At 46.3% G+C, this 27,930-nt stretch overlaps 2 protein-coding genes across 3 annotated transcripts; both read left to right on the top strand.

The window, feature by feature from the left end:
* The first annotated feature begins 263 nt into the window (after positions 1-263).
* LOC139572816 (kelch-like protein 38) lies at positions 264-10,594 on the top strand. Its single transcript, XM_071395605.1, has 7 exons — positions 264-503; positions 1,096-1,245; positions 1,386-1,463; positions 6,491-6,613; positions 6,784-7,548; positions 7,747-7,852; positions 8,170-10,594. Exons 1-7 carry the CDS (start codon positions 264-266, stop codon positions 8,457-8,459), a joined length of 1,752 nt encoding a protein of 583 aa, XP_071251706.1. The 3' UTR covers positions 8,460-10,594.
* Positions 10,595-15,964: 5,370 nt separating this feature from the next.
* LOC139572815 (putative nuclease HARBI1) lies at positions 15,965-19,666 on the top strand. Of its 2 annotated transcripts, none has more exons than XM_071395604.1 (7): positions 15,965-16,707; positions 16,789-16,965; positions 17,056-17,117; positions 17,200-17,286; positions 17,374-18,425; positions 18,707-18,818; positions 18,913-19,666. In XM_071395604.1, exons 5-7 carry the CDS (start codon positions 18,357-18,359, stop codon positions 19,281-19,283), a joined length of 552 nt encoding a protein of 183 aa, XP_071251705.1. In that variant the 5' UTR covers positions 15,965-16,707; positions 16,789-16,965; positions 17,056-17,117; positions 17,200-17,286; positions 17,374-18,356; the 3' UTR covers positions 19,284-19,666. The 2 variants fall into 2 exon arrangements, 1 of the variants encoding a protein (XP_071251705.1); XR_011674495.1 differs by lacking the exon at positions 15,965-16,707 and having other exon boundaries at positions 16,761-16,965; positions 17,374-17,415; positions 17,484-18,425.
* Positions 19,667-27,930: the final 8,264 nt, after the last annotated feature.

Genomic DNA, 27,930 nt, shown 5'->3' with positions numbered 1-27,930 from the left:
CCATTTCTAAAAGCAATTTGAGGTATTTATGATCGTGATGGAGTCACAGTCGGAGGTGGGAAACGCCTTGGATTCTGCAGGAAATATGTGTGTGTGATGGAGAAAACATTCAAATGTTAGCGAAAAATAGTTGACCAAGGCTTTCTATTCATTCATGTCGTTGGCTTGTCCAAACTATACACACTCATCTCTACAGAGAAAAAAAATAAAACCAAATCGAATCCATTTCCTCCCAAATCAAACCATGTCCTTTCTTTTCCAGAATGGACCAATCAAAGCCACACGTGGAGGTGTTCCACTACAGGAACAAGGAACAGTCCTCCTCCCTCCTGCTGCAGCTGAACAGTCTGAGGCAGGACAGGATCCTTACTGACGTGCTGCTCTGTTCAGATAACACAGAGATCCCCTGTCACCGTAACATCCTGGCCTCCAGCAGTCCTTACTTCACAGCCATGTTCTGTCACCACTTCAGAGAGGCAAACCAGGACAAGGTGGATCTCAAGGTAGGCTTGTTTCACTTTTTTTTTGCATTTTTGCCTTTTTAAAAGAAAAAGAATGCTTGTTTTTTTGGTAAAACTAGACTAGTGTCCTGCTTCACTCGACAGAAACAGGAGAAGGCTTACTTTTATGTAAAGTGCTGTGTGGTTTCTGCCTGTCAATGAAAGGCGCTGTACAAATAAAATATAATCTTTCTAATTATTATTATTATTATTATTGTTATTATTGGTATTATTATTATTATTGTTTTTGTTATTATTGTTATTATTATTATTAGTGTTATTATTATTAGTGTTGTTATTATTATTATTACTATTATTATTAGTGGTAGTAGTAGTATTATTATTGTTATTGTTGTTGTTATTGTTATTATTGTTGTTATTATTATTGGTTTTATTATTGTTGGTAGTATTGTTATTGTTATTATTATTAGCTTTGTTATTATTATTATTGTTGTTATTTTTGTTATTATTATTAGCTTTGTTATTATTATTATTGTTGTTGTTATTATTGTTATTATTATTGTTATTGTTATTATTATTATTATTATTGTTGTTATTATTGTTATTATTATTGTTATTATTGTTATTATTGAAGGGGATCACCTCCAGCATCCTGAGTGACATCGTGGACTACGTCTACACAGGGCTCATCACCATCACCATGGAGATAGTCCTGCCCCTTATGCAGGCTTCCTCCATGCTCCAGTACACCAGGCTGTTCGAGGCCTGCTCCTCTTTCCTGCAGGTGACCACAGATTAATTAGCTTCCTGGCTTAAACTCTGGCTTAAACTCTCACATTGATGTTGAAACTTTAATAGGATTAAATAATGTGTGTTTTTGTCCCTGGTAAATACATTTACATTTTTACATTTCATATATTTCAGGAGCAGCTGAGCCCAGACAACTGTCTCAGCATGATCCGGCTGTCAGAGATATTACACTGCAGCAGCCTGAAGGAGAAGGTCAGTAGAATTTATTTAGTTTGAAGTATGTATAGTTAGTTCACTTGGCAGCCTAGGGGCCCTGGTATAGTTAGTTCACTTGGCAGCCTAGGGGCCCTGGTATTGTTGGTTCACTTGGCAGCCTAGGGGCCCTGGTATTGTTGGTTCACTTGGCAGCCTAGGGGCCCTGGTATTGTTGGTTCACTTGGCAGCCTAGGGGCCCTGGTATTGTTGGTTCACTTGGCAGCCTAGGGGCCCTGGTATTGTTGGTTCACTTGGCAGCCTAGGGGCCCTGGTATAGTTGGTTCACTTGGCAGCTTTGGGGCCCTGGTATTGTTGATTCACTTGGCAGCCTAGGGGCCCTGGTATAGTTGGTTCACTTGGCAGACTTGAGGCCCTGGTATAGTTGGTTCACTTGGCAGCTTTGGGGCCCTGGTATTGTTGGTTCACTTGGCAGCCTAGGGGCCCTGGTATTGTTGATTCACTTGGCAGCCTAGGGGCCCTGGTATTGTTGGTTCACTTGGCAGCCTAGGGGCCCTGGTATAGTTGGTTCACTTGGCAGCCTAGGGGCCCTGGTATTGTTGGTTCACTTGGCAGCCTAGGGGCCCTGGTATTGTTGGTTCACTTGGCAGCCTAGGGGCCCTGGTATTGTTGGTTCACTTGGCAACCTAGGGGCCCTGGTATTGTTGGTTCACTTGGCAGCCTAGGGGCCCTGGTATTGTTGGTTCACTTGGCAACCTAGGGGCCCTGGTATTGTTGGTTCACTTGGCAGCCTAGGGGCCCTGGTATTGTTGGCTCACTTGGCAGCCTAGGGGCCCTGGTATTGTTGGTTCACTTGGCAGCCTAGGGGCCCTGGTATTGTTGGTTAACTTGGCAACCTAGGGGCCCTGGTATTGTTGGTTCACTTGGCAGCCTAGGGGCCCTGGTGTAGTTGGTTTACTTGGCAGCCTAGGGGCCCTGGTATAGTTGGTTCACTTGGCAGCCTAGGGGCCCTGGTGTAGTTAGTTCACTTGGCAGCCTTGGGGCCCTGGTATTGTTGGTTCACTTGGCAACCTAGGGGCCCTGGTATTGTTGGTTCACTTGGCAGCCTAGAGGCCCTGGTATAGTTGGCACACTTAGTAGCCTAGGGGCCCTGGTATTGTTGGCTCACTTGGCAGCCTAGAGGCCCTGGTATTGTTGGTTCACTTGGCAGCCATGGGGCCCTGGTATTGTTGGGTCACTTGGCAGCCTAGGGGCCCTGGTGTAGTTAGTTCACTTGGCAGCCTTGAGGCCCTGGTATTGTTGGTCCACTTGGCAGCCTAGGGGCCCTGGTATTGTTAGTTCACTTGGCAGCCTAGGGGCCCTGGTGCAGTTAGTTCACTTGGCAGCCTAGGGGCCATGGTATAGTTGGTTCACTTGGCAGCCTAGGGGCCCTGGTATTGTTGGTTCACTTGGCAGCCTAGGGGCCCTGGTGTAGTTGGTTCACTTGGCAGCCTAGGGGCCCTGGTATAGTTGGTTCACTTGTCAGCCTAGGGGCCCTGGTGCAGTTAGTTCACTTGTCAGCCTAGGGGCCCTGGTGCAGTTAGTTCACTTGTCAGCCTAGGGGCCCTGGTGCAGTTAGTTCACTTGTCAGCCTAGGGGCCCTGGTATTGTTGGTTCACTTGGCAGCCTAGGGGCCCTGGTATTGTTGGTTCACTTGGCAGCCTAGGGGCCCTGGTATTGTTGGTTCACTTGGCAGCCTAGGGGCCCTGGTATTGTTGGTTCACTTGGCAGCCTAGGGGCCCTGGTATAGTTGGTTCACTTGGCAGCTTTGGGGCCCTGGTATTGTTGATTCACTTGGCAGCCTAGGGGCCCTGGTATAGTTGGTTCACTTGGCAGACTTGAGGCCCTGGTATAGTTGGTTCACTTGGCAGCTTTGGGGCCCTGGTATTGTTGGTTCACTTGGCAGCCTAGGGGCCCTGGTATTGTTGATTCACTTGGCAGCCTAGGAGCCCTGGTATTGTTGGTTCACTTGGCAGCCTAGGGGCCCTGGTATTGTTGGTTCACTTGGCAGCCTAGGGGCCCTGGTATTGTTGGTTCACTTGGCAACCTAGGGGCCCTGGTATTGTTGGTTCACTTGGCAGCCTAGAGGCCCTGGTATTGTTGGTTCATTTGGCAACCTAGGGGCCCTGGTATTGTTGGTTCACTTGGCAGCCTAGGGGCCCTGGTATTGTTGGTTCACTTGGCAGCCTAGGGGCCCTGGTATTGTTGGTTCACTTGGCAGCCTAGGGGCCCTGGTATTGTTGGTTCACTTGGCAACCTAGGGGCCCTGGTATTGTTGGTTCACTTGGCAGCCTAGGGGCCCTGGTGTAGTTGGTTTACTTGGCAGCCTAGGGGCCCTGGTATAGTTGGTTCACTTGGCAGCCTAGGGGCCCTGGTGTAGTTAGTTCACTTGGCAGCCTTGGGGCCCTGGTATTGTTGGTTCACTTGGCAACCTAGGGGCCCTGGTATTGTTGGTTCACTTGGCAGCCTAGAGGCCCTGGTATAGTTGGCACACTTAGTAGCCTAGGGGCCCTGGTATTGTTGGCTCACTTGGCAGCCTAGAGGCCCTGGTATTGTTGGTTCACTTGGCAGCCATGGGGCCCTGGTATTGTTGGTTCACTTGGCAGCCTAGGGGCCCTGGTGTAGTTAGTTCACTTGGCAGCCTTGAGGCCCTGGTATTGTTGGTCCACTTGGCAGCCTAGGGGCCCTGGTATTGTTAGTTCACTTGGCAGCCTAGGGGCCCTGGTGCAGTTAGTTCACTTGGCAGCCTAGGGGCCATGGTATAGTTGGTTCACTTGGCAGCCTAGGGGCCCTGGTATTGTTGGTTCACTTGGCAACCTAGGGGCCCTGGTATTGTTGGTTCACTTGGCAGCCTAGAGGCCCTGGTATAGTTGGCACACTTAGTAGCCTAGGGGCCCTGGTATTGTTGGCTCACTTGGCAGCCTAGAGGCCCTGGTATTGTTGGTTCACTTGGCAGCCATGGGGCCCTGGTATTGTTGGGTCACTTGGCAGCCTAGGGGCCCTGGTGTAGTTAGTTCACTTGGCAGCCTTGAGGCCCTGGTATTGTTGGTCCACTTGGCAGCCTAGGGGCCCTGGTATTGTTAGTTCACTTGGCAGCCTAGGGGCCCTGGTGCAGTTAGTTCACTTGGCAGCCTAGGGGCCATGGTATAGTTGGTTCACTTGGCAGCCTAGGGGCCCTGGTATTGTTGGTTCACTTGGCAGCCTAGGGGCCCTGGTGTAGTTGGTTCACTTGGCAGCCTAGGGGCCCTGGTATAGTTGGTTCACTTGTCAGCCTAGGGGCCCTGGTGCAGTTAGTTCACTTGTCAGCCTAGGGGCCCTGGTGCAGTTAGTTCACTTGTCAGCCTAGGGGCCCTGGTGCAGTTAGTTCACTTGTCAGCCTAGGGGCCCTGGTATTGTTGGTTCACTTGGCAGCCTAGGGGCCCTGGTATTGTTGGTTCACTTGGCAGCCTAGGGGCCCTGGTATTGTTGGTTCACTTGGCAGCCTAGGGGCCCTGGTATTGTTGGTTCACTTGGCAGCCTAGGGGCCCTGGTATAGTTGGTTCACTTGGCAGCTTTGGGGCCCTGGTATTGTTGATTCACTTGGCATCCTAGGGGCCCTGGTATAGTTGGTTCACTTGGCAGACTTGAGGCCCTGGTATAGTTGGTTCACTTGGCAGCTTTGGGGCCCTGGTATTGTTGGTTCACTTGGCAGCCTAGGGGCCCTGGTATTGTTGATTCACTTGGCAGCCTAGGGGCCCTGGTATTGTTGGTTCCCCTGGCAGCCTAGGGGCCCTGGTATAGTTGGTTCACTTGGCAGCCTAGGGGCCCTGGTATTGTTGGTTCACTTGGCAGCCTAGGGGCCCTGGTATTGTTGGTTCACTTGGCAGCCTAGGGGCCCTGGTATTGTTGGTTCACTTGGCAACCTAGGGGCCCTGGTATTGTTGGTTCACTTGGCAGCCTAGGGGCCCTGGTATTGTTGGTTCATTTGGCAACCTAGGGGCCCTGGTATTGTTGGTTCACTTGGCAGCCTAGGGGCCCTGGTATTGTTGGTTCACTTGGCAGCCTAGGGGCCCTGGTATTGTTGGTTCACTTGGCAGCCTAGGGGCCCTGGTATTGTTGGTTCACTTGGCAACCTAGGGGCCCTGGTATTGTTGGGTCACTTGGCAGCCTAGGGGCCCTGGTGTAGTTGGTTTACTTGGCAGCCTAGGGGCCCTGGATAGTTGGTTCACTTGGCAGCCTAGGGGCCCTGGTGTAGTTAGTTCACTTGGCAGCCTTGGGGCCCTGGTATTGTTGGTTCACTTGGCAACCTAGGGGCCCTGGTATTGTTGGTTCACTTGGCAGCCTAGAGGCCCTGGTATAGTTGGCACACTTAGTAGCCTAGGGGCCCTGGTATTGTTGGCTCACTTGGCAGCCTAGAGGCCCTGGTATTGTTGGTTCACTTGGCAGCCATGGGGCCCTGGTATTGTTGGTTCACTTGGCAGCCTAGGGGCCCTGGTGTAGTTAGTTCACTTGGCAGCCTTGAGGCCCTGGTATTGTTGGTCCACTTGGCAGCCTAGGGGCCCTGGTATTGTTAGTTCACTTGGCAGCCTAGGGGCCCTGGTGCAGTTAGGTCACTTGGCAGCCTAGGGGCCATGGTATAGTTGGTTCACTTGGCAGCCTAGGGGCCCTGGTATTGTTGGTTCACTTGGCAGCCTAGGGGCCCTGGTGTAGTTGGTTCACTTGGCAGCCTAGGGGCCCTGGTATAGTTGGTTCACTTGTCAGCCTAGGGGCCCTGGTGCAGTTAGTTCACTTGTCAGCCTAGGGGCCCTGGTGCAGTTAGTTCACTTGTCAGCCTAGGGGCCCTGGTGCAGTTAGTTCACTTGTCAGCCTAGGGGCCCTGGTGCAGTTAGTTCACTTGTCAGCCTAGGGGCCCTGGTGCAGTTAGTTCACTTGGCAGCCTAGGGGCCCTGGTCAAAAGTAGTGTACTAAAAGGAATTAGGGAAAAGGGTACTATTTCGCACTCAGCCCATGTGTACCGTCAATGGCATTCCTTCCTTCATTGATTCCAGGCCAGGGAGATGGCAGTACAGAGCTTCTCTGACGTCTCTACCTCTGAGGACCTGTGTGAGCTCTCCTTACCTGAGCTGATGGGTTACCTGGAGGATGACTGGCTCTGTGCCGAGGAAGAGCAGGTAAGATAAGATAATACTTTATACAAATAGAAATACTTTATACGAATCCCTACAAATTAACACCCCAATCAACAATAAAGGACAGACGGCCACTAAAAGCAGCAGCGCATCATCAACAAAGTTAAAACTATCAATGGATGTTTAAGAATTAAGTGTTTTTTTTTAACCAGGTGTTCGAGACGTTACTGGCGTGGATCCACCACGACCCGTTCTCCCGGCGCGGCGCCATCTCCGACCTCTTCAGGAAGGTCCGTCTGCGTTACATCCATCCCACCTACCTGTTCCAGTTCATCGCCAGCGACCCCCTCGTCCAGTCCTCCACCCTGTGCACCGAGGTCATCGAGTCCGTCCGACGCCTCATGTTCTCCATCACCACCAAGTGTGGGTCGGACCTCAAGCCCCTGTGGGTGACGCCGCGGCGCTTCACCTGCCGGGAGACCCTGGTTCTAGTTGGCGGCCGCAAGAACAACGAGCAGACGTCTCGCGAAGCACTCCTGTTCGACGAGAGGACTCAGCGATGGCAGTGGCTGGCCAAGCTGCCCTTACGACTCTATAAGGCCTCCTACGTCTGTATCCACAGTATCCTGTATGTTCTGGGAGGCCTCACCATGAACACCAAACACAGAGTGGTTAGCACCACTGTCTATACGTTGTCTCTGAAGACTAACCAGTGGAGGACGACCGAACCCATGATCCAACCTCGCTTCGCCCACCAGTCTGTCTCCTACCTGCACTTTATCTTCGTCCTGGGTGGCCTGGGGCCGGAGAAGCAGGTGTGTGACACGGTGGAAAGGTACAATAGTATGTTCAACCAATGGGAGGCTATGGTTCCCATGCCGACGGCTGTGCTACACCCGGCGGTTGCCGCTAACGATCAAAGGATCTACATGTTCGGGGGAGAGGACGCGATGCAAAACCCTGTCAGAATGATACAGGTAGGCAGAATGTCCTTCTGTTGAGGTTGCTGTTCAGTGGTGAAGTCTTGGGTGTTGAAGTCTTGGGTGTTGAAGTACTGAAGACTTGAAGTTTTGGAGTTTGCTGTTAATTCTTTGAAACTTTTTTTTGTGGGGGGGTGACAAATCTTGGGGGACAAAAACATTAAACTCTTCTAAACCCTATCCTTTTTTCTCCAGGTGTATCACATTGGCAGGAATATGTGGTCTATGATGGAGACCAGGACAGTGAAGAACGTTTCTGCACCAGCAGCTGTCATCGATGACAAGATCTACATTATCGGAGGTAGGTGAAGGCTGGGTCTGTTGCTTTAGTCGGGGGGGGGGGGGGGGACAATCTGATGTTTCAATTGAAATACAACTTTATTTGGTCTATTTAGGACTTTGAGATCTTCGATATCTCTTCTGTCTTTTGTCAAGACAACTTTATTTGGTCTACTTAGGACTTTGAGATCTTCGATATCTCTTCTGTCTTTTGTCAAGAAAACTTTATTTGGTCTACTTAGGACTTTGAGATCTTTGATATCTCTTCTGTCTTTTGTCAATACAACTTTATCAGCAGCTCTTTGTCCTAACTGTCCCACTAATGTCCTTTCTTAACAGGCTACACCAGGAGAATGATAGCGTACGACACCAAAGCCAACCGCTTTATGAAGTGTGAGAACCTAAAACAGAGGAGGATGCATCACGCCGTCACGGTGCTCGACGACAAACTGTACGTGACCGGAGGGCGCTTCATCAACGGACATGACGTCATAGAGGACTCCGACAGCTTCGAGTGCTACGACCCGAAGACTGACGCGTGGACGACTAAAGGGACGTTGCCGTACAAGCTGTTCGACCACGGTTCTCTGTCCCTGGTGTGTGTCTCCAACACATCGAAGCCTCCCTGAGTGTGTGTTGTGGGTGTGTGTGTCCTTCAGATGATACTCTGCCCCTACCGAGCAAAAAGACATGAACTGCTCATAGTGTGGAACTGAGAAAAAGGGCTTTTATTTACCTTGGTTTCACAGTAACTTTATTCAGTTACTGGTTAACGTTGATCCCCAGTTTCTCCAAAACACAATACAATCGAGGCAGGATACTTGTCCACATGATTAAGCATGTATTTAATGCAGCAAAAAAATGACATTAACTCATTTTGGACCAAATGAGCAGTTCCTGCCTTTTTGCTTGGTCGGGCAGTACTGTCTTTGTATGTGTTGCTGCTTGGATGTGACACTGACAGACACACAGATGTTGCAAAGAACATCTCTGGTGTCCTTTCCTGTCCCACAAATTCCCTCAATGGGTGACCGTTTTTTCCAGCATCGAATCTTAAATCAATTGAGATTTTTTTGAGATTTTACTTCTTGTCGTGTGGAAGCGAAGCCCCGGGCAGTTAATTGTTGTGTCGAACTGAAGGCTATAGGTGATTACAGTACTGTAGGCTATATGAAGACTACAGTACATAATGTCCAACTGTTTAGTTACCCCTCTAGTTACCACACGTTACCAACAGACTGGATGATATTACTTCCCACTGGGCAAAGATTGGTTGCAACAGTGTTGTTTCTACGTCATTTCAACCAAAAAAAATTCAATCTGATAACATTGAATCAAGGTGAAAAACTGGTTGGATTTGCGAAAAGGGAATTTAGTATTTTTTTCACACAACTCTTTTAGCATAAATCCAACGATATGGTGAAATGTTTAGTTGATTTCACGTTGAATTCACGTTAGTTAACATCTGAAACCAAATCAAAACGAGACGTTGAACTGATGTCTGTCCCCAGCGGGTAGGGTCCAGAGTTTTCTCTGGGAAAAACTCCAGTCACTACTCATCACTGTACAATAACAAACCCATACGGTAGGCCAAACATGATGTGAGACAGTAGTCTCTGGTAACAGACTGTAGCTAGCCAGCGCACGCAGGATTTGGTTCTGGGTTCTGAGATGAATGAGACCGTAATGACGTTCCCTGTGTTACTAAGCATCGTCACAAACCCAGGGTGGTGTGCCAACATGATTCAGTGACTGTTGTTTGAGAACGCTTTACACTGAGCGTTCAAAACATTAGGAATGCTTTACACTGAGCGTTCAAAACATTAGGAACGCTTTACACTGAGCGTTCAAAACATTAGGAACGCTTTACACTGAGCGTTCAAAACATTAGGAACACTTTATAGTGAGCGTACAAAACATTAGGAACACAAATGTTGAGTTGCACCCCCCTTTTTCCCTCCGAACAGCCTCAATTCATCAGGACATGGACTCTACAAGGTATCAAAAGCGTTCCACAGGGATGCTGGCCCATGTTGACTCCAATGCTTCCCCACACTTGTGTCAAGTTGGCTGGATGTCCTTTGGGTGGTGGACCATTCTTGATACACACGGGAAACTGTTGAGCGTGAAAAACCCAGCAGCGTTGCAGTTCTTGACACAAACCGGTGCATCTGGCATCTACTACCGTACCCTGTTCAAAGATACTTAAATATTTTGTCTTGCCCGTTCACCCTCTGAGTGGTACACATACACAATCCATGTCTCAATTGTCCCAAGGCTTAAAAATCCTTCTTTAACTTGTCTCCTCCTCATCTACACTGATTGAAGTGGATTTAACAAGTGACATCAATAAGGGATCATAGCTTTCACCTGGATTCACCTGGTCAGGCTATGTCATGGAAAGAGCAGGTGTTCTTAATGTTTTGTCCCCTCAGTGCATATTTATTAACAACATGCCCCTGAAGTGACGTGGATGGAATTAGTCATATTTTAGTGAGAATTTATAACCAAGTGAACGGACATCAGATACCATATTGCACGTGATAAGAATGACATCATAGTTATATTTAAAGAGTGATAGGGTGATTGCTCTGTCTGTTTACATGTATCTTTTAACTGTGTGTGGTGACACCGTACAAATCGTTTGCTGACAGATCTATGCGATTGCCTCATATAAATATTTTTTCATTTGAAGTGATTTTATACTCGTGTTTGTTTTTGTAATTTTGTTTATTAATAAAAAATAAAAAAATGTTATCGCAAAGACTGTGGCAGTCAATTTCATTTAAAATTCTTCGGCACTCCTCTCTCTATAAAGAGGTCTCAGTCCCTCTGTAACGTCTGAGTCCCACTGTGAGGTCTCAGTCCCTCTGTGAGGTCTCAGTCCCTCTGTGAGGTCTCAGTCCCACTGTGAGGTCTCAGTCCCTCTGTGAGGTCTCAGTCCCACTGTGAAGTGTCAGTCCCACTGTGAGGTCTCAGTCCCTCTGTGAGGTCTCAGTCCCACTGTGAGGTCTCAGTCCCACTATGAGGTCTCAGTCCCTCTGTAACGTCTCAGTCCCACTGTGAGGTCTCAGTCCCACTGTGAGGTCTCAGTCCCTCTGTGAGGTCTCAGTCCCACTGTGAGGTCTCAGTCCCTCTGTGAGGTCGCAGTCCCACTGTAATGTCTCAGTCTCACAGTGAGGTCTCAGTCCCTCTGTGAGGTCTCAGTCCCACTGTAATGTCTCAGTCTCACTGTGAGGTCTCAGTCCCTCTGTAATGTCTCAGTCTCACTGTGAGGTCTCAGTCCCTCTGTGAGGTCTCAGTCCCACTGTGAGATCTCAGTCCCTCTGTGAGGTCTCAGTCTCACTGTGAGGTCTCAGTCCCCCTGTGAGGTCTCAGTCTCACTGTGAGATCTCAGTCTCACTGTGAGGTCTCAGTCCCACTGTGAGATCTCAGTCTCACTGTGAGATCTCAGTCCCTCTGTGAGGTCTCAGTCCCTCTGTGAGATCCCAGTCCCTCTGTGAGGTCTCAGGCCCTCTGTGAGGTCTCAGTCTCACTGTGAGGTCTCAGTCCCTCTGTGAGGTCTCAGTCTCACTGTGAGGTCTCAGTCCCTCTGTGAGGTCTCAGTCCCACTGTGAGGTCTCAGTCCCTCTGTAACGTCTCAGTCTCACTGTGAGGACCAGCGTGACCAGCGAGACCAGTGAGGACCAGCTGAACTGGGGTCACAGACTTTACATGAGAGATAGATGGGCTGCTCAGGTTACATCTGTTCTCTAGACATGACTACATGAGAGATAGATGGGCTGCTCAGGTTACATCTGTTCTCTAGACATGACTACATGAGCGATAGATGGGCTGCTCAGGTTACATCTGTTCTCTAGACATGACTACATGAAGAGGCATGTCTTACGACAGAGGAGGAGAGGACAGCGTATTGTATTTTCCGATTTCAACATTTAAATAAATATCCCAATAAATCCCTGACAGTATATCACGCATCTATCTCATATTCCACAACACATGGCATATCATATCCCCTGTAATAGTAGACTAAGATTATACAACGGGTTACTCTCATTGTTTCATGAATGATTTAATAATAATTGTTACTTATGACTTCTGAAACATCATGACCCCGTCTCTGCCAACACTCCTTTCCGACCCACTTCTATGTCTCTGTGCTGAGTGAATGACAGTCTCGTGACAGCCCAACGTCTATGTTGAGTAAATGACAGTCTCGTGACAGTCCAACATCTATGCTGAGTGAATGACAGTCTCGTGACAGCCCAACGTCTATGTTGAGTAAATGACAGTCTCGTGACAGTCCAACATCTATGCTGAGTGAATGACAGTCTCGTGACAGCCCAACGTCTATGCTGAGTGAATGACAGTCTCATGACAGCCCAACGTCTATGCTGAGTAAATGACAGTCTCGTGACAGCCCAATGTCTATGCTGAGTGAATGACAGTCTCATGACAGCCCAACGTCTATGCTGAGTAAATGACAGTCTCGTGACAGCCCAACATCTATACTGAGTAAATGACAGGCTTGTGACAGCCCAACGTCTATGCTGAGTAAATGACAGTCTCGTGACAGCCCAATGTCTACGCTGAGTGAATGACAGTCTCGTGACAGCCCAACGTCTACGCTGAGTAAATGACAGTCTCGTGACAGCCCAACGTCTATGCTGAGTAAATGACAGTCTCGTGACAGCCCAACATCTACGCTGAGTAAATGACAGTCTCGTGACAGCCCAACGTCTATGCTGAGTAAATGACAGTCTCGTGACAGTCCAACATCTATGCTGAGTGAATGACAGTCTCGTGACAGCCCAACGTCTATGTTGAGTAAATGACAGTCTCGTGACAGTCCAACATCTATGCTGAGTGAATGACAGTCTCGTGACAGCCCAACGTCTATGTTGAGTAAATGACAGTCTCGTGACAGTCCAACATCTATGCTGAGTGAATGACAGTCTCGTGACAGCCCAACGTCTATGCTGAGTGAATGACAGTCTCATGACAGCCCAACGTCTATGCTGAGTAAATGACAGTCTCGTGACAGCCCAATGTCTATGCTGAGTGAATGACAGTCTCATGACAGCCCAACGTCTATGCTGAGTAAATGACAGTCTCGTGACAGCCCAACATCTATGCTGAGTAAATGACAGGCTTGTGACAGCCCAACGTCTATGCTGAGTAAATGACAGTCTCGTGACAGCCCAATGTCTACGCTGAGTGAATGACAGTCTCGTGACAGCCCAACGTCTACGCTGAGTAAATGACAGTCTCGTGACAGCCCAACGTCTATGCTGAGTAAATGACAGTCTCGTGACAGCCCAACATCTACGCTGAGTAAATGACAGTCTCGTGACAGCCCAACGTCTACGCTGAGTAAATGACAGTCTCGTGACAGCCCAACATCTACGCTGAGTAAATGACAGTCTCGTGACAGCCCGACGTCTATGCTGAGTAAATGACAGTCTCGTAACAGCCCAACGTCTATGCTGAGTAAATGACAGTCTCGTGGCAGCCCAACGTCTACGCTGAGTAAATGACAGTCTCGTGACAGCCCAACGTCTATGCTGAGTAAATGACAGTCTCGTAACAGCCCAACGTCTATGCTGAGTAAATGACAGTCTCGTGGCAGCCCAACGTCTACGCTGAGTAAATGACAGTCTCGTGACAGCCCAACGTCTACGCTGAGTAAATTACAGTCTCGTGACAGCCCAATGTCTACGCTGAGTGAATGACAGTCTCGTGACAGCCCAACGTCTACGCTGAGTAAATGACAGTCTCGTGACAGCCCAACGTCTATGCTGAGTAAATGACAGTCTCGTGACAGCCCAACATCTACGCTGAGTAAATGACAGTCTCGTGACAGTCCAACGTCTATGCTGAGTAAATGACAGTCTCGTGACAGCCCAACATCTACGCTGAGTAAATGACAGTCTCGTGACAGCCCGACGTCTATGCTGAGTAAATGACAGTCTCGTAACAGCCCAACGTCTATGCTGAGTAAATGACAGTCTCGTGGCAGCCCAACGTCTACGCTGAGTAAATGACAGTCTCGTGACAGCCCAACATCTATGCTGAGTAAATGACAGTCTCGTGGCAGCCCAACGTCTACGCTGAGTAAATGACAGTCTCGTGACAGCCCAACGTCTACGCTGAGTAAATGACAGTCTCGTGACAGCCCAACATCTATGCTGAGTAAATGACAGTCTCGTGGCAGCCCAACGTCTACGCTGAGTAAATTACAGTCTCGTGACAGCCCAACATCTATGCTGAGTAAATGACAGTCTCATGACAGCCCAACGTCTACGCTGAGTAAATGACAGTCTCGTGACAGCCCAACGTCTATGCTGAGTAAATGACAGTCTCGTGACAGCCCAACGTCTATGCTGAGTAAATGACAGTCTCGTGACAGCCCAACGTCTATGCTGCGTAAATGACAGTCTCGTGGCAGCCCAACGTCTACGCTGAGTAAATGACAGTCTCGTGACAGCCCAACGTCATGAGTGGTGGAAAAGGTGAATGTTATACACTCCCCCCCCTCCCTCCACTCCATACATGTACAGTATATACGCAAGTAGTAGTTATTATAGGATCTCAACTGACATTTCTTTGAAAACCAGATTGTTCCGTGCCAACCAGTAAAGGGTGAGGGGTGAGGGGGAGCAGGAGGGGTGCTGGAAACTATAGGTGATCTGGGGTTATTTTAGTAAACAAACAGGAGAGGGGGAACATTACACCGCGTGAGTCATGTGGACTGCCGGTTGCTCCACTGGCTTCATGACAGGCAGATGTGACAGCCTGGAGACCACAGGGAGGAACAGTTTCACAACACCACCTGGGAGATGATGAAACTGATTACACTGAAGAGGGACAGAAACAGGTGGAGAGGAGAGAGACGGGATGGTCAGGTGCTGTCTGTCTGCCACAACACAAACACAGAGAGAGAGAGAGAGAGAGAGAGAGAGAGAGAGAGAGAAAGAGAGCAGAGAGAGAGAAAGAGAGAGAGAGAGAGAGAGAGAGAGAGAGAGAGAGAGAGAGAGAGAGAGAGAGAGAGAGAGAGAGAGAGAGAGAGAGACAGAGAGACAGAGAGACAGAGAGAGACAGAGAGACAGGGAGAGAGAGGTACAGACTCAGTGAGCACAGTCTGGCTATAGAAACCGGTCTTCACAGACAAACCTGGCTGCCCAGAGAGGACAGGCTGTGCTCACTCTGCTCCAGGGGAGAGGTAGAGACAGAGCTGCATTTCCTATTACACTGTGACACACTCAGACCTAAGAGAATATTTATTTCCCAAAATTATAATTCAATACAAAGAATTTGAAACTATAAAAGATGAAGAAAAAATAAAATATTTATTGGGTGAACAGCCAAAATGTGCAGTTTTGGCAGCCAAATATGTGTCCTCCTGCCACAACCTGAGGGACAGCCAGTGAAAAATGCAAAGTAATGTTGATAATATTTCCCATCTTGTTTTGTTTAGTCTTTCATACCAGGTCATGTGTCTTCTCAGTCATGTTGACACTGGTCTACTACCAGGTCATGTGTCTTCTCAGTCATGTTGAGACTGGTCTACTACCAGGTCATGTGTCTTCTCAGTCATGTTGACACTGGTCTACTACCAGGTCATGTGTCTTCTCAGTCATGTTGACACTGGTCTACTACCAGGTCATGTGTCTTCTCAGTCATGTAGACACTGGTCTACTACCAGGTCATGTGTCTTCTCAGTCATGTTGACACTGGTCTACTACCAGGTCATGTGTCTTCTCAGTCATATTGACACTGGTCTACAACCAGGTCATGTGTCTTCTCAGTCATGTTGACACTGGTCTACTACCAGGTCATGTGTCTTCTCAGTCATATTGACACTGGTCTACAACCAGGTCATGTGTCTTCTCAGTCATGTTGACATTGGTCTACAACCAGGTCATGTGTCTTCTCAGTCATATTGACACTGGTCTACTACCAGGTCATGTGTCTTCTCAGTCATGTTGACACTGGTCTCCTACCAGGTCATATGTCTTCTCAGTCATGTTGACACTGGTCTACTACCAGGTCATGTGTCTTCTCAGTCATATTGACACTGGTCTACTACCAGGTCATGTGTCTTCTCAGTCATGTTGACACTGGTCTACTACCAGGGGCCTGTTGCACAAAAGTAGAATTAAGACATCCGGGATAAATGACTCAGCTGAGCTCAATGAAGCCAAAACATGTGCGTCCAGGCTTAATTGGTTGCACAAAGACCAAGCCAGGATGAGCAGACACGGATTCATTAAGCCAGGTGAAACCAATCCTGGATAGGTGCGCGCTCACGGCTCACTCAAATAGACCCCGCCACAGATCACAGATTAACTGATTTACCATGGCAACTAGAGCCGCGTACTTTTCCCCGTCGGAAGCACAAATCCTCATGGAGGCATACGAGGAGGTAAAATATATAATTAAGAAGAAAGGCAACACCGCCACAGTGATAAAGCAAAGAGAAAAAGCGTGGCAAAGTATTGCAGACCGCCTGAATGCGTAAGTAGTGCACAATTACACACTCACCGCTCCGCTGAAACATCACAATTACAATTCAAATATTTAATTCACATCTCCAAAAATGCAGTTGTACTGTAATTATGAAACGGTTAAATTTTTAATTGAAATGCACTGCAGATATGAGTGAAATTGTGTAAAGTAACTCCATCACACTGTATAAAGCTATGATACATTTTTTGATATTTTTACTGAAAACAAGACAAAAATACCAAGTAATTTTTTGCAGTGTGACTCCATTAAATGTGTGTGTGTGTGTGTGTGTGTGTAGATTAAACATGAACGGGCCAAAACGGACGTGGCAGCAGGTCAAAATCAAATACAAGAACATTCTGCAGAATGGTATGGTCCCTGACTAATATTTAACAAAGCACAAGCATATATTGTACCCAGAAGGTGCCTGCTCACACATTGTTGTTTTAGCAGTGAAAAAGAATACCCACAGACAAGGCACGGGTGGTGGGTCACCAAAGGCTGACCTTACCCCAGCAGAGGACATGGCCTTGGAGCTAAATAAAGGCAGGCCCGTCTTAGAGGGGATCCCTGGGGGGAAAGAGACGAGCATAGGTTCCTCCCAAGATGCCACCCGCTTCATTCAAGGTATGTCCTTCCATCTCTACATGGGATACAACCACATTCATATTGAATCAATTTGGACTGTCTGACTTTGGTTTACCTATTGCCTTGCAGTGTCTGGCAGCACTGTGTTCCTGTTAGAGCCACCAGCACAAGCACCAGACGATGCTGATCCAGTGAGTACTCCATCAAAGGCATACTGTAGGCCTGGCATGTCTTGTCTACTAGCTTCAATATGAATCCGATTAAATGTGATAGGGTGAAGGCCCCAGTGCAGCAGCAACAGCACATGATGGAGACGATGATGAGGAGGAGACCATCTCTCTGGATTCCAGAAGGCATGAGGTATCATGTTAAGACTGTGAAAGTACTATTTACTCTACAATGGTGAGGAGTCCTCATCAAAATCAAAAAATCTAATTTCTTTTACAGGACCCAGATGCTATACAGTGGGAAAACCAGCCTGGCAACATAGTGCGTATTAATAAAAGGACACCACATCCTGCCAAATTCCAGCTGCGCTAATTGTATTGTGTTCACAGAGCTCACAAGCTATCAGAAAGTTGTATGGCAACCACCTCCGGCGCCAAATAGAACTGGCAGACATAGACATTCAGTACAAGAAGAAAAAGATGGAAAATCTTGCACTGGAGTCCGAAATAAAAAAGAGGACAATTAGGAAACTGGACCTTGAAATAAAAAAACTTGAGAGGGAGGTGAGATATGCCTTCAATGTACACTGTATGCTAACTGTAACACAAATGTATTAATCATTATTTTTCTTTCCTCCCCCAGCTCCAAGAAGATGACACAGCTCAAAATAAAAATTAGGTATATTCTCGTAAAGTCAAGTGAGCCATGACATATGAGCTCTTATTGTGAGCACACAGGACGGTGGCATCTTTCTAAGGTTTTTTTTATTTTCCCAGCAATCAGTACAACCAAGTCATCGTTATAAGGCATCGCCCTCTTTTGCCCACCCCCCCAGCACCAGGTGTGGCCACTAGCCTATATGAAGGCCCAAAATTGTGTGTTCCTTTCTGCTCTGACAATGGCATGCCCATTCGTGCGAGATGTGGTGGATGAAGAAGCACTTGTGCTGAGGAGAGCCTTCAGGCGAGAAAGGGTCTTCAGGGACCGGTTGGACCCACTGGCCTTCCCTGATGACCATCTATATGAAAGATACAGGTTTTCTGCAGATGGCATCAGGTATCTATGCAGACTACTGGGTCCCAGGATTAAGCACCGCACTGCACGGAGCCATGCACTGAGTGTGGAGCAAATGGTTTGTGTGGCCTTGCGCTTTTTTGCTAGTGGAGCCTTCCTGTACTCAGTGGGGGATGCAGAACAGCTGAACAAGGCCACAATTTGCCGCACAATAAGGAGTGTGTGTCTGGCTATCAAAGCATTAGCAGATGTCTTCATCTCCTTCCCTGGCCACAGAAGACTCTGTGACATCAAAGAGGAGTTCTATAGGACTGCAGGTAAGAGGATCTACAAATTACAGGACAACTGTTAACACATAGTAGGATACTCATTACTTTGTGTGACAGGTTTCCCCAATGTCATTGGTGCAGTGGACTGCACACACATAAGGATAAAAGCCCCCTCAGGTGCCCATGAGGCCGATTTTGTGAATAGGAAATCCTTTCACAGCATTAATGTTCAGGTGAACATAACTTTTTGATATTGTCCATTGACGAACACTCTGCATTGCCAGTGATGTGCATTGATTGGTGTAATATTCCTCATCTTATGATTTCAGATGGTCTGCAATGCTGACTGTGTGATCAGCAATGTTGTGGCAAAATGGCCTGGCTCAGTCCATGACTCCAGAATCTTTCGGGCCTCTGAAAGCTATCAGTGCCTATCACAAGGTAAGCCACACAACCCCTATTTATAACCATCATGGCTGTGTCAAGAATATCACTGTGTTTATGAGGTAGTAATGATGAGATTTTGTGTTGACAGGTGAATTCTCTGGTGTGTTGCTGGGAGACAGGGGGTATGGCTGCCAGCCTTTTCTCCTGACACCTTTCACAGACCCCCAGGAAGCACAGCAGGCCTACAACCATGCCCATGCCAGGACCAGGGCCAGAGTTGAAATGACCTTTGGCCTCCTGAAGGCACGCTTTCACTGCCTTCACAAATTAAGGGTCAGCCCTGTTAGGGCATGTGATATTACTGTGGCTTGTGCTGTCCTCCACAATGTGGCCTGCCTGAGGAAGGAGAGGGCCCCCAGAGTGCCACCAGCCATGGACTGGGACAATCCGGCAATCTTCCCTGATGACGACAGTGGTCGGCTGCTGAGGGACCAATATGTGTTGAATTATTTTAGTTAGTATGTGTGCTTTCAATTTTGGTTAAATATGTCCTGCGGTGGCAGAGGAATTTGGTTTTTTTGGGGTTCGTTTTTTGACGAATTTGGCCTCTTATGATGTTTGTGCGGTATACTGTGTGTAATACAAGGCTGCAGGGAGGCTACTGCATCCATTCATTTGTCTGTTCAGTTGATGTGTATGGATTTGTCCTGCATTTATTTTAGTGTGCAGACATGCAGGGTGTGTTATATACAGACCTTTGAATGTGTATGTATCATTTTGTATAATATGCTTGGATTCTGTGCTTTCCATCTTGTAGAGTCACTGTGACTTCAGTTTCGAAAGGAGCTGATGGTTTACCTGCTTTGTTTTGTCCTTATTCAATAAAGGAACATAATGTTACACATTGTGTTTTTATATTCATATGGAATGTGTATTTGTTTATATGACAGAGTACTAGGGCCACACTGAAGAAAAAGGATAAAGTCATACATTTATGAGGCTGGTTCTTTCTGCAGAAAAGCTACATATTGTTTTTACAGTTTTGATACTTATGACAATGTGATACTTAATATTCTGGCACATCAGCATGTCTTTGTTTATGAAACCATACTGAAGTACAATTTCACGAAATGCCCCACATCTGTCATTTTAACAACTGTCCTCCTTTAAAACAACTGGTTACAATATTATGACTTGTGTTTTTTTCCCCTCTGTGGCCCTAATATTCTATCATTTTATATATAGCCTTATAGTCTATGGGAAACTGTAAATTATCTAATGATAGCAACATCATCTAAAAATCATTTTTTATCCAAAATCATTGAAATTAATGATCACAAACGTTTAAATAATAACAGTGGGTCTAGTTATATGTGATAACAATGTATAGTGAGCAGTGAAATAACTATTGGTTTCCATTTGTGGTGACTGCTGACTGACATTAGGGATGAGATTAAATAGATCCTGGAATTTAGCCTGGTCTGGAGCAGGCTAGCTCCACAGAATAAATCTCCATGGTAATTTATACCATAACATATCCTCCTGCCCCCTATCCATCTTTAGTGCAACCGGATTACGGATCAATTGAGCCAGGATCACCAAGATATCCTGGCTTAATCCCTTATCCTAGTTTTGTGCAACAGGCCCCAGGTCATGTGTCTTCTCAGTCATGTTGACACTGGTCTACTACTGTTGCTTTAATGTATTGTTGTTCTGATTAATATTGTTGTTGTAGTTGTTGTTAATGGTAATCCCATGTCCACTACTACTATTATTATTACTGTTGGTCCCACCATTTATTTATATATAAATATATATGATTACCAATCAATAATATATTTGTTGTTTTGTATTATTCTATAATGATTGAATGTTTGGTTGTGTTTGGTCACGCCGCACCAGTCTGCTGTTTCTGTAATGTTGTCCTGTTTCACCAAGGGAAATGTCATCCACGTGGACCTCTAGGAAAGCCCCGGCTCTGGTTGCATCTGGTGCCAACTTTGCGGCGGGGAAGATATTTTGGGAGAAGAACAACTGTCACATTGCTCAACGTTACAAAGAAACAGAATACTATGAATGTATAGTTAGCGTTTCAGAGTGTGCATCTGACTGGAAGTGTACATTTGTGTGTGCACAAAATATCATAACATAGCACATCATATCATCATATCATAACACATCATAACACAACATATCATAACACATCATATCACATCACATCATAACACATCATATCATAACACATCACATCATATCATAACACATCATATCATATCACATCATATCATAACACATCATATCATATCATAACACATCATATCATATCATATCACATCATATCATATCACATCATAACACTTCATATCATATCACATCATAACACTTCATATCATAACACATCATATCATAACATAACATATCATAACACATCATATCATAACACATCATATCATAACACATCATATCACATCATATCATAACACATCATATCATAACACATCACATCATATCATAACACATCATATCATAACACATCATATCATAACACATCACATCATATCATAACACATCATATCATATCACATCATATCATAACACATCATATCATATCATAACACATCATATCATAACACATCATATCATAACATAACATAACACATCATATCATAACACATCATAACACATCATATCATATCACATCATATCATAACACATCATATCATAACACATCACATCATATCATAACACATCATATCATATCACATCATATCATAACACATCATATCATATCATAACACATCATATCATAACACATCATATCATAACATAACATAACACATCATATCATAACACATCATATCATAACATATCATAACACATCATATCACTTCATATCATATCACATCATATCATAACACATCATATCATAACATAACATAACATATCATATCATAACACATCATAACACATCATATCATATCACATCATATCATAACACATCACATCATATCATAACACATCATATCATATCACATCATATCATAACACATCATATCATAACACATCATATCATATCACATCATATCATAACACATCATATCATATCATAACACATCATATCATAACACATCATATCATAACATAACATAACACATCATATCATAACACATCACATCATATCATAACACATCACATCATATCATATCATAACACATCATATCATAACACATCATATCATAACATAACATAACACATCATATCATAACACATCATATCATAACATATCATAACACATCATATCACTTCATATCATATCACATCATATCATAACACATCATATCATAACACATCATATCATAACACATCATAACACATCATAACACATCATATCATAGCACATCATATCATAACACATCATATCATAACACATCATATCACATCATATCATAACACATCATAACACATCATATCATAACACATCATAACACATCATAACACATCATATCATAACACATCATATCACATCATATCATAACACATCATATCATATCATATCATATCATATCATATCATAACACATCATAACACATCATATCATAACACATCATAACACATCATAACATATCATAACACATCATATCATAACACATCATATCATAACACATCATAACACATCATATCACATCATATCATATCATAACACATCATAACACATCATATCATAACACATCATAACACATCATAACATATCATATCATATCATATCATAACACATCATATCATAACACATCATAACACATCATAACATATCATAACACATCATATCATAACACATCATATCATAACACATCATATCATAGCACATCATACCATAACACATCATAACACATCATAACACATCATATCATAACACATCATAACACATCATATCATAACACATCATATCACATCATATCATAACACATCATATCACATATCATATCACATCATATCATAACACATCATATCATAACACATCATATCATAACACATCATATCATAACACATCATATCATAACACATCATATCACATCATAACACATCATATCATAACTCATCATAACATCATATCATAACACATCATAACACATCATTGAGCCCCATGCAGTCTCATCTGGTCTCCTCTGGTCTCATCTGGTCTCATCTGGTCTCCTCTGGTCTCATCTGGTCTCATCTGGTCTCATCTGGTCTCCTCTGGTCTCATCTGGTCTCATCTGGTCTCATCTGGTCTCATCTGGTCTCCTCTGGTCTCATCTGGTCTCCTCTGGTCTCATCTGGTCTCGTCTGGTGTTGTTGATTCTAGGCTGTGGTCTGAATGTGACCTGTGACCTTTTGTGTATAACAGGACAATCCAGGCCTGACCAGTCAACCAGGCAGAGACACCTGCTCTGAGGCTCCAGTTACCCAGTCTGTTCTACAGAGACACCTGCTCTGAGGCTCTGGGGCAGTTACCCAGTCTGTTCTACAGAGACACCTGCTCTGAGGCTCCAGTTACCCAGTCTGTTCTACAGAGACACCTGCTCTGAGGCTCCAGTTACCCAGTCTGTTCTACAGAGACACCTGCTCTGAGGCTCCAGTTACCCAGTCTGTTCTACAGAGACCCCTGCTCTGAGGCTCCAGTTACCCAGTCTGTTCTACAGAGACACCTGCTCTGAGGCTCCAGTTACCCAGTCTGTTCTACAGAGACACCTGCTCTGAGGCTCCAGTTACCCAGTCTGTTCTACAGAGACACCTGCTCTGAGGCTCCAGTTACCCAGTCTGTTCTACAGAGACACCTGCTCTGAGGCTCCAGTTACCCAGTCTGTTCTACAGAGACACCTGCTCTGGGACTACAGTTACCCAGTCTGTTCTACAGAGACACCTGCTCTGAGGCTCCAGTTACCCAGTCTGTTCTACAGAGACACCTGCTCTGAGGCTCCAGTTACCCAGTCTGTTCTACAGAGACACCTGCTCTGAGGCTCCAGTTACCCAGTCTGTTCTACAGAGACACCTGCTCTGAGGCTCCAGTTACCCAGTCTGTTCTACAGAGACACCTGCTCTGGGACTACAGTTACCCAGTCTGTTCTACAGAGACACCTGCTCTGGGACTACAGCTACCCAGTCTGTTCTACAGAGACACCTGCTCTGGGACTACAGTTACCCAGTCTGTTCTACAGAGACCCCTGCTCTGAGGCTCCAGTTACCCAGTCTGTTCTACAGAGACCCCTGCTCTGGGGCTCCAGTTACCCAGTCTGTTCTACAGAGACACCTGCTCTGAGGCTCCAGTTACCCAGTCTGTTCTACAGAGACACCTGCTCTGGGACTACAGTTACCCAGTCTGTTCTACAGAGACCCCTGCTCTGAGGCTCCAGTTACCCAGTCTGTTCTACAGAGACACCTGCTCTGGGACTACAGTTACCCAGTCTGTTCTACAGAGACCCCTGCTCTGAGGCTCCAGTTACCCAGTCTGTTCTACAGAGACACCTGCTCTGAGGCTCCAGTTACCCAGTCTGTTCTACAGAGACACCTGCTCTGAGGCTCCAGTTACCCAGTCTGTTCTACAGAGACACCTGTAAAACATACAGCACAATACATTCATTTGACTTTCCAAGTGGTTTCTTCCTTCACAGACTCCATGAAATTATGACCTATTCTTAAATATTTGGTGGAATTATTCGTTTTGTGTATGTTTTCCTAGAGGGCGTGTCATCTCACCTCCCTCCCCTCTATATCTCATGTTTCCCCCTAATGTAACCCTGCACTCTAGCAGAATCCTGTCCCCCTAATGTAACCCTGCACTCTAGCAGAATCCTGTTTCCCCCCTAATGTAACCCTGCACTCTAGCAGAATCCTGTTTCCCCCCTAATGTAACCCTGCACTCTAGCAGAATCCTGTTTCCCCCCTAATGTAACCCTGCACTCTAGCAGAATCCTGTTTCCCCCCTAATGTAACCCTGCACTCTAGCAGAATCCTGTTTCCCCCCTAATGTAACCCTGCACTCTAGCAGAATCCTGTTTCCCCCCTAATGTTACCCTGCACTCTAGCAGAATCCTGTTTCCCCCCTAATGTAACCCTGCACTCTAGCAGAATCCTGTTCCCCCCCTAATGTAACCCTGCACTCTAGCAGAATCCTGTTTCCCCCTAATGTAACCCTGCACTCTAGCAGAATCCTGTTTCCCCCCTAATGTAACCCTGCACTCTAGCAGAATCCTGTTTCCCCCCTAATGTAACCCTGCACTCTAGCAGAATCCTGTTTCCCCCTAATGTAACCCTGCACTCTAGCAGAATCCTGTTTCCCCCCTAATGTAACCCTGCACTCTAGCAGAATCCTGTTTCCCCCCTAATGTAACCCTGCACTCTAGCAGAATCCTGTTTCCCCCCTAATGTTACCCTGCACTCTAGCAGAATCCTGTTTCCCCCCCTAATGTAACCCTGCACTCTAGCAGAATCCTGTTTCCCCCCTAATGTAACCCTGTACTCTAGCAGAATCCTGTTTCCCCCCTAATGTAACCCTGCACTCTAGCAGAATCCTGTTTCCCCCTAATGAACCCTGCACTCTAGCAGAATCCTGTTTCCCCCCTAATGTAACCCTGCACTCTAGCAGAATCCTGTTTCCCCCCTAATGTAACCCTGCACTCTAGCAGAATCCTGTTTCCCCCCTAATGTAACCCTGCACTCTAGCAGAATCCTGTTTCCCCCCTAATGTAACCCTGCACTCTAGCAGAATCCTGTTCCCCCCCTAATGTAACCCTGCACTCTAGCAGAATCCTGTTTCCCCCCTAATGTAACCCTGTACTCTAGCAGAATCCTGTTTCCCCCCTAATGTAACCCTGTACTCTAGCAGAATCCTGTTTCCCCCCTAATGTAACCCTGCACTCTAGCAGAATCCTGTTTCCCCCCTAATGTAACCCTGCACTCTAGCAGAATCCTGTTTCCCCCCTAATGTAACCCTGCACTCTAGCAGAATCCTGTTTCCCCCCTAATGTAACCCTGCACTCTAGCAGAATCCTGTTTCCCCCCTAATGTAACCCTGCACTCTAGCAGAATCCTGTTTCCCCCCTAATGTAACCCTGCACTCTAGCAGAATCCTGTTTCCCCCCTAATGTAACCCTGCACTCTAGCAGAATCATGTTTCCCCCCTAATGTAACCCTGCACTCTAGCAGAATCCTGTTTCCCCCTAATGTAACCCTGCACTCTAGCAGAATCCTGTTTCCCCCCTAATGTAACCCTGCACTCTAGCAGAATCCTGTTTCCCCCCTAATGTAACCCTGCACTCTAGCAGAATCCTGTTTCCCCCCTAATGTAACCCTGCACTCTAGCAGAATCCTGTTTCCCCCCTAATGTAACCCTGCACTCTAGCAGAATCCTGTTTCCCCCCTAATGTAACCCTGCACTCTAGCAGAATCCTGTTTCCCCCCTAATGTAACCCTGCACTCTAGCAGAATCCTGTTTCCCCCCTAATGTAACCCTGCACTCTAGCAGAATCCTGTTTCCCCCCTAATGTAACCCTGCACTCTAGCAGAATCCTGTTTCCCCCCTAATGTAACCCTGCACTCTAGCAGAATCATGTTTCCCCCCTAATGTAACCCTGCACTCTAGCAGAATCCTGTTTCCCCCCTAATGTAACCCTGCACTCTAGCAGAATCCTGTTTCCCCCCTAATGTAACCCTGCACTCTAGCAGAATCCTGTTTCCCCCCTAATGTAACCCTGCACTCTAGCAGAATCATGTTTCCCCCCTAATGTAACCCTGCACTCTAGCAGAATCCTGTTTCCCCCCTAATGTAACCCTGCACTCTAGCAGAATCCTGTTTCCCCCCTAATGTAACCCTGCACTCTAGCAGAATCCTGTTTTCCCCCTAATGTAACCCTGCACTCTAGCAGAATCCTGTTTCCCCCCTAATGTAACCCTGCACTCTAGCAGAATCCTGTTTCCACCCTAATGTAACCCTGCACTCTAGCAGAATCCTGTTTCCCCCTAATGTAACCCTGCACTCTAGCAGAATCCTGTTTCCCCCCTAATGTAACCCTGCACTCTAGCAGAATCCTGTTTCCCCCCTAATGTAACCCTGCACTCTAGCAGAATCCTGTTTCCCCCTAATGTAACCCTGCACTATATCAGAATCCTGTTTCCCCCCTAATGTAACCCTGCACTCTAGCAGAATCCTGTTTCCCCCCTAATGTAACCCTGCACTCTAGCAGAATCCTGTTTCCCCCCTAATGTAACCCTGCACTCTAGCAGAATCCTGTTTCCCCCCTAATGTAACCCTGCACTCTAGCAGAATCCTGTTTCCCCCCTAATGTAACCCTGCACTCTAGCAGAATCCTGTTTCCCCCCTAATGTAACCCTGCACTCTAGCAGAATCCTGTTTCCCCCCTAATGTAACCCTGCACTCTAGCAGAATCCTGTTTCCCCCCTAATGTAACCCTGCACTCTAACAGAATCCTGTTTCCCCCCTAATGTAACCCTGCACTCTAGCAGAATCCTGTTTCCCCCCTAATGTAACCCTGCACTCTAGCAGAATCCTGTTTCCCCCTAATGTAACCCTGCACTCTAGCAGAATCATGTTTCCCCCCTAATGTAACCCTGCACTCTAGCAGAATCCTGTTTCCCCCCTAATGTAACCCTGCACTCTAGCAGAATCCTGTTTCCCCCCTAATGTAACCCTGCACTCTAGCAGAATCCTGTTTCCCCCCTAATGTAACCCTGCACTCTAGCAGAATCCTGTTTCCCCCCTAATGTAACCCTGCACTCTAGCAGAATCCTGTTTCCACCCTAATGTAACCCTGCACTCTAGCAGAATCCTGTTTCCCCCTAATGTAACCCTGCACTCTAGCAGAATCCTGTTTCCCCCCTAATGTAACCCTGCACTCTAGCAGAATCCTGTTTCCCACTAATGTAACCCTGCACTCTAGCAGAATCCTGTTTCCCCCCTAATGTAACCCTGCACTCTAGCAGAATCCTGTTTCCCCCCTAATGTAACCCTGCACTCTAGCAGAATCCTGTTTCCCCCTAATGTAACCCTGCACTATATCAGAATCCTGTTTCCCCCCTAATGTAACCCTGCACTCTAGCAGAATCCTGTTTCCCCCCTAATGTAACCCTGCACTCTAGCAGAATCCTGTTTCCCCCTAATGTAACCCTGCAC

Source organism: Salvelinus alpinus, chromosome 4, assembly GCF_045679555.1.
Source record: "Salvelinus alpinus chromosome 4, SLU_Salpinus.1, whole genome shotgun sequence".
Classification (NCBI taxonomy): Eukaryota; Metazoa; Chordata; class Actinopteri; order Salmoniformes; family Salmonidae; genus Salvelinus; species Salvelinus alpinus.
This window is presented reverse-complemented; position numbering and strand designations above follow the sequence as displayed.

What these genes read in the sequence shown, in the direction of transcription:
- LOC139572816 (XM_071395605.1), top strand. Translation starts at nt 264, where the DNA reads ATGGACCAATCAAAGCCACACGTGGAGGTGTTCCACTACAGGAACAAG. An exon ending in AGGACAAGGTGGATCTCAAG is followed by an intron (nt 504 to 1,095) that starts GTAGGCTTGTTT and finishes TTATTATTGAAG; the next exon opens with GGGATCACCTCCAGCATCCT. An exon ending in CCTGCTCCTCTTTCCTGCAG is followed by an intron (nt 1,246 to 1,385) that starts GTGACCACAGAT and finishes CATATATTTCAG; the next exon opens with GAGCAGCTGAGCCCAGACAA.
- LOC139572815 (XM_071395604.1), top strand. Translation starts at nt 18,357, where the DNA reads ATGTCTTCATCTCCTTCCCTGGCCACAGAAGACTCTGTGACATCAAAG. An exon ending in GGAGTTCTATAGGACTGCAG is followed by an intron (nt 18,426 to 18,706) that starts GTAAGAGGATCT and finishes TTATGATTTCAG; the next exon opens with ATGGTCTGCAATGCTGACTG. An exon ending in CTATCAGTGCCTATCACAAG is followed by an intron (nt 18,819 to 18,912) that starts GTAAGCCACACA and finishes TTGTGTTGACAG; the next exon opens with GTGAATTCTCTGGTGTGTTG.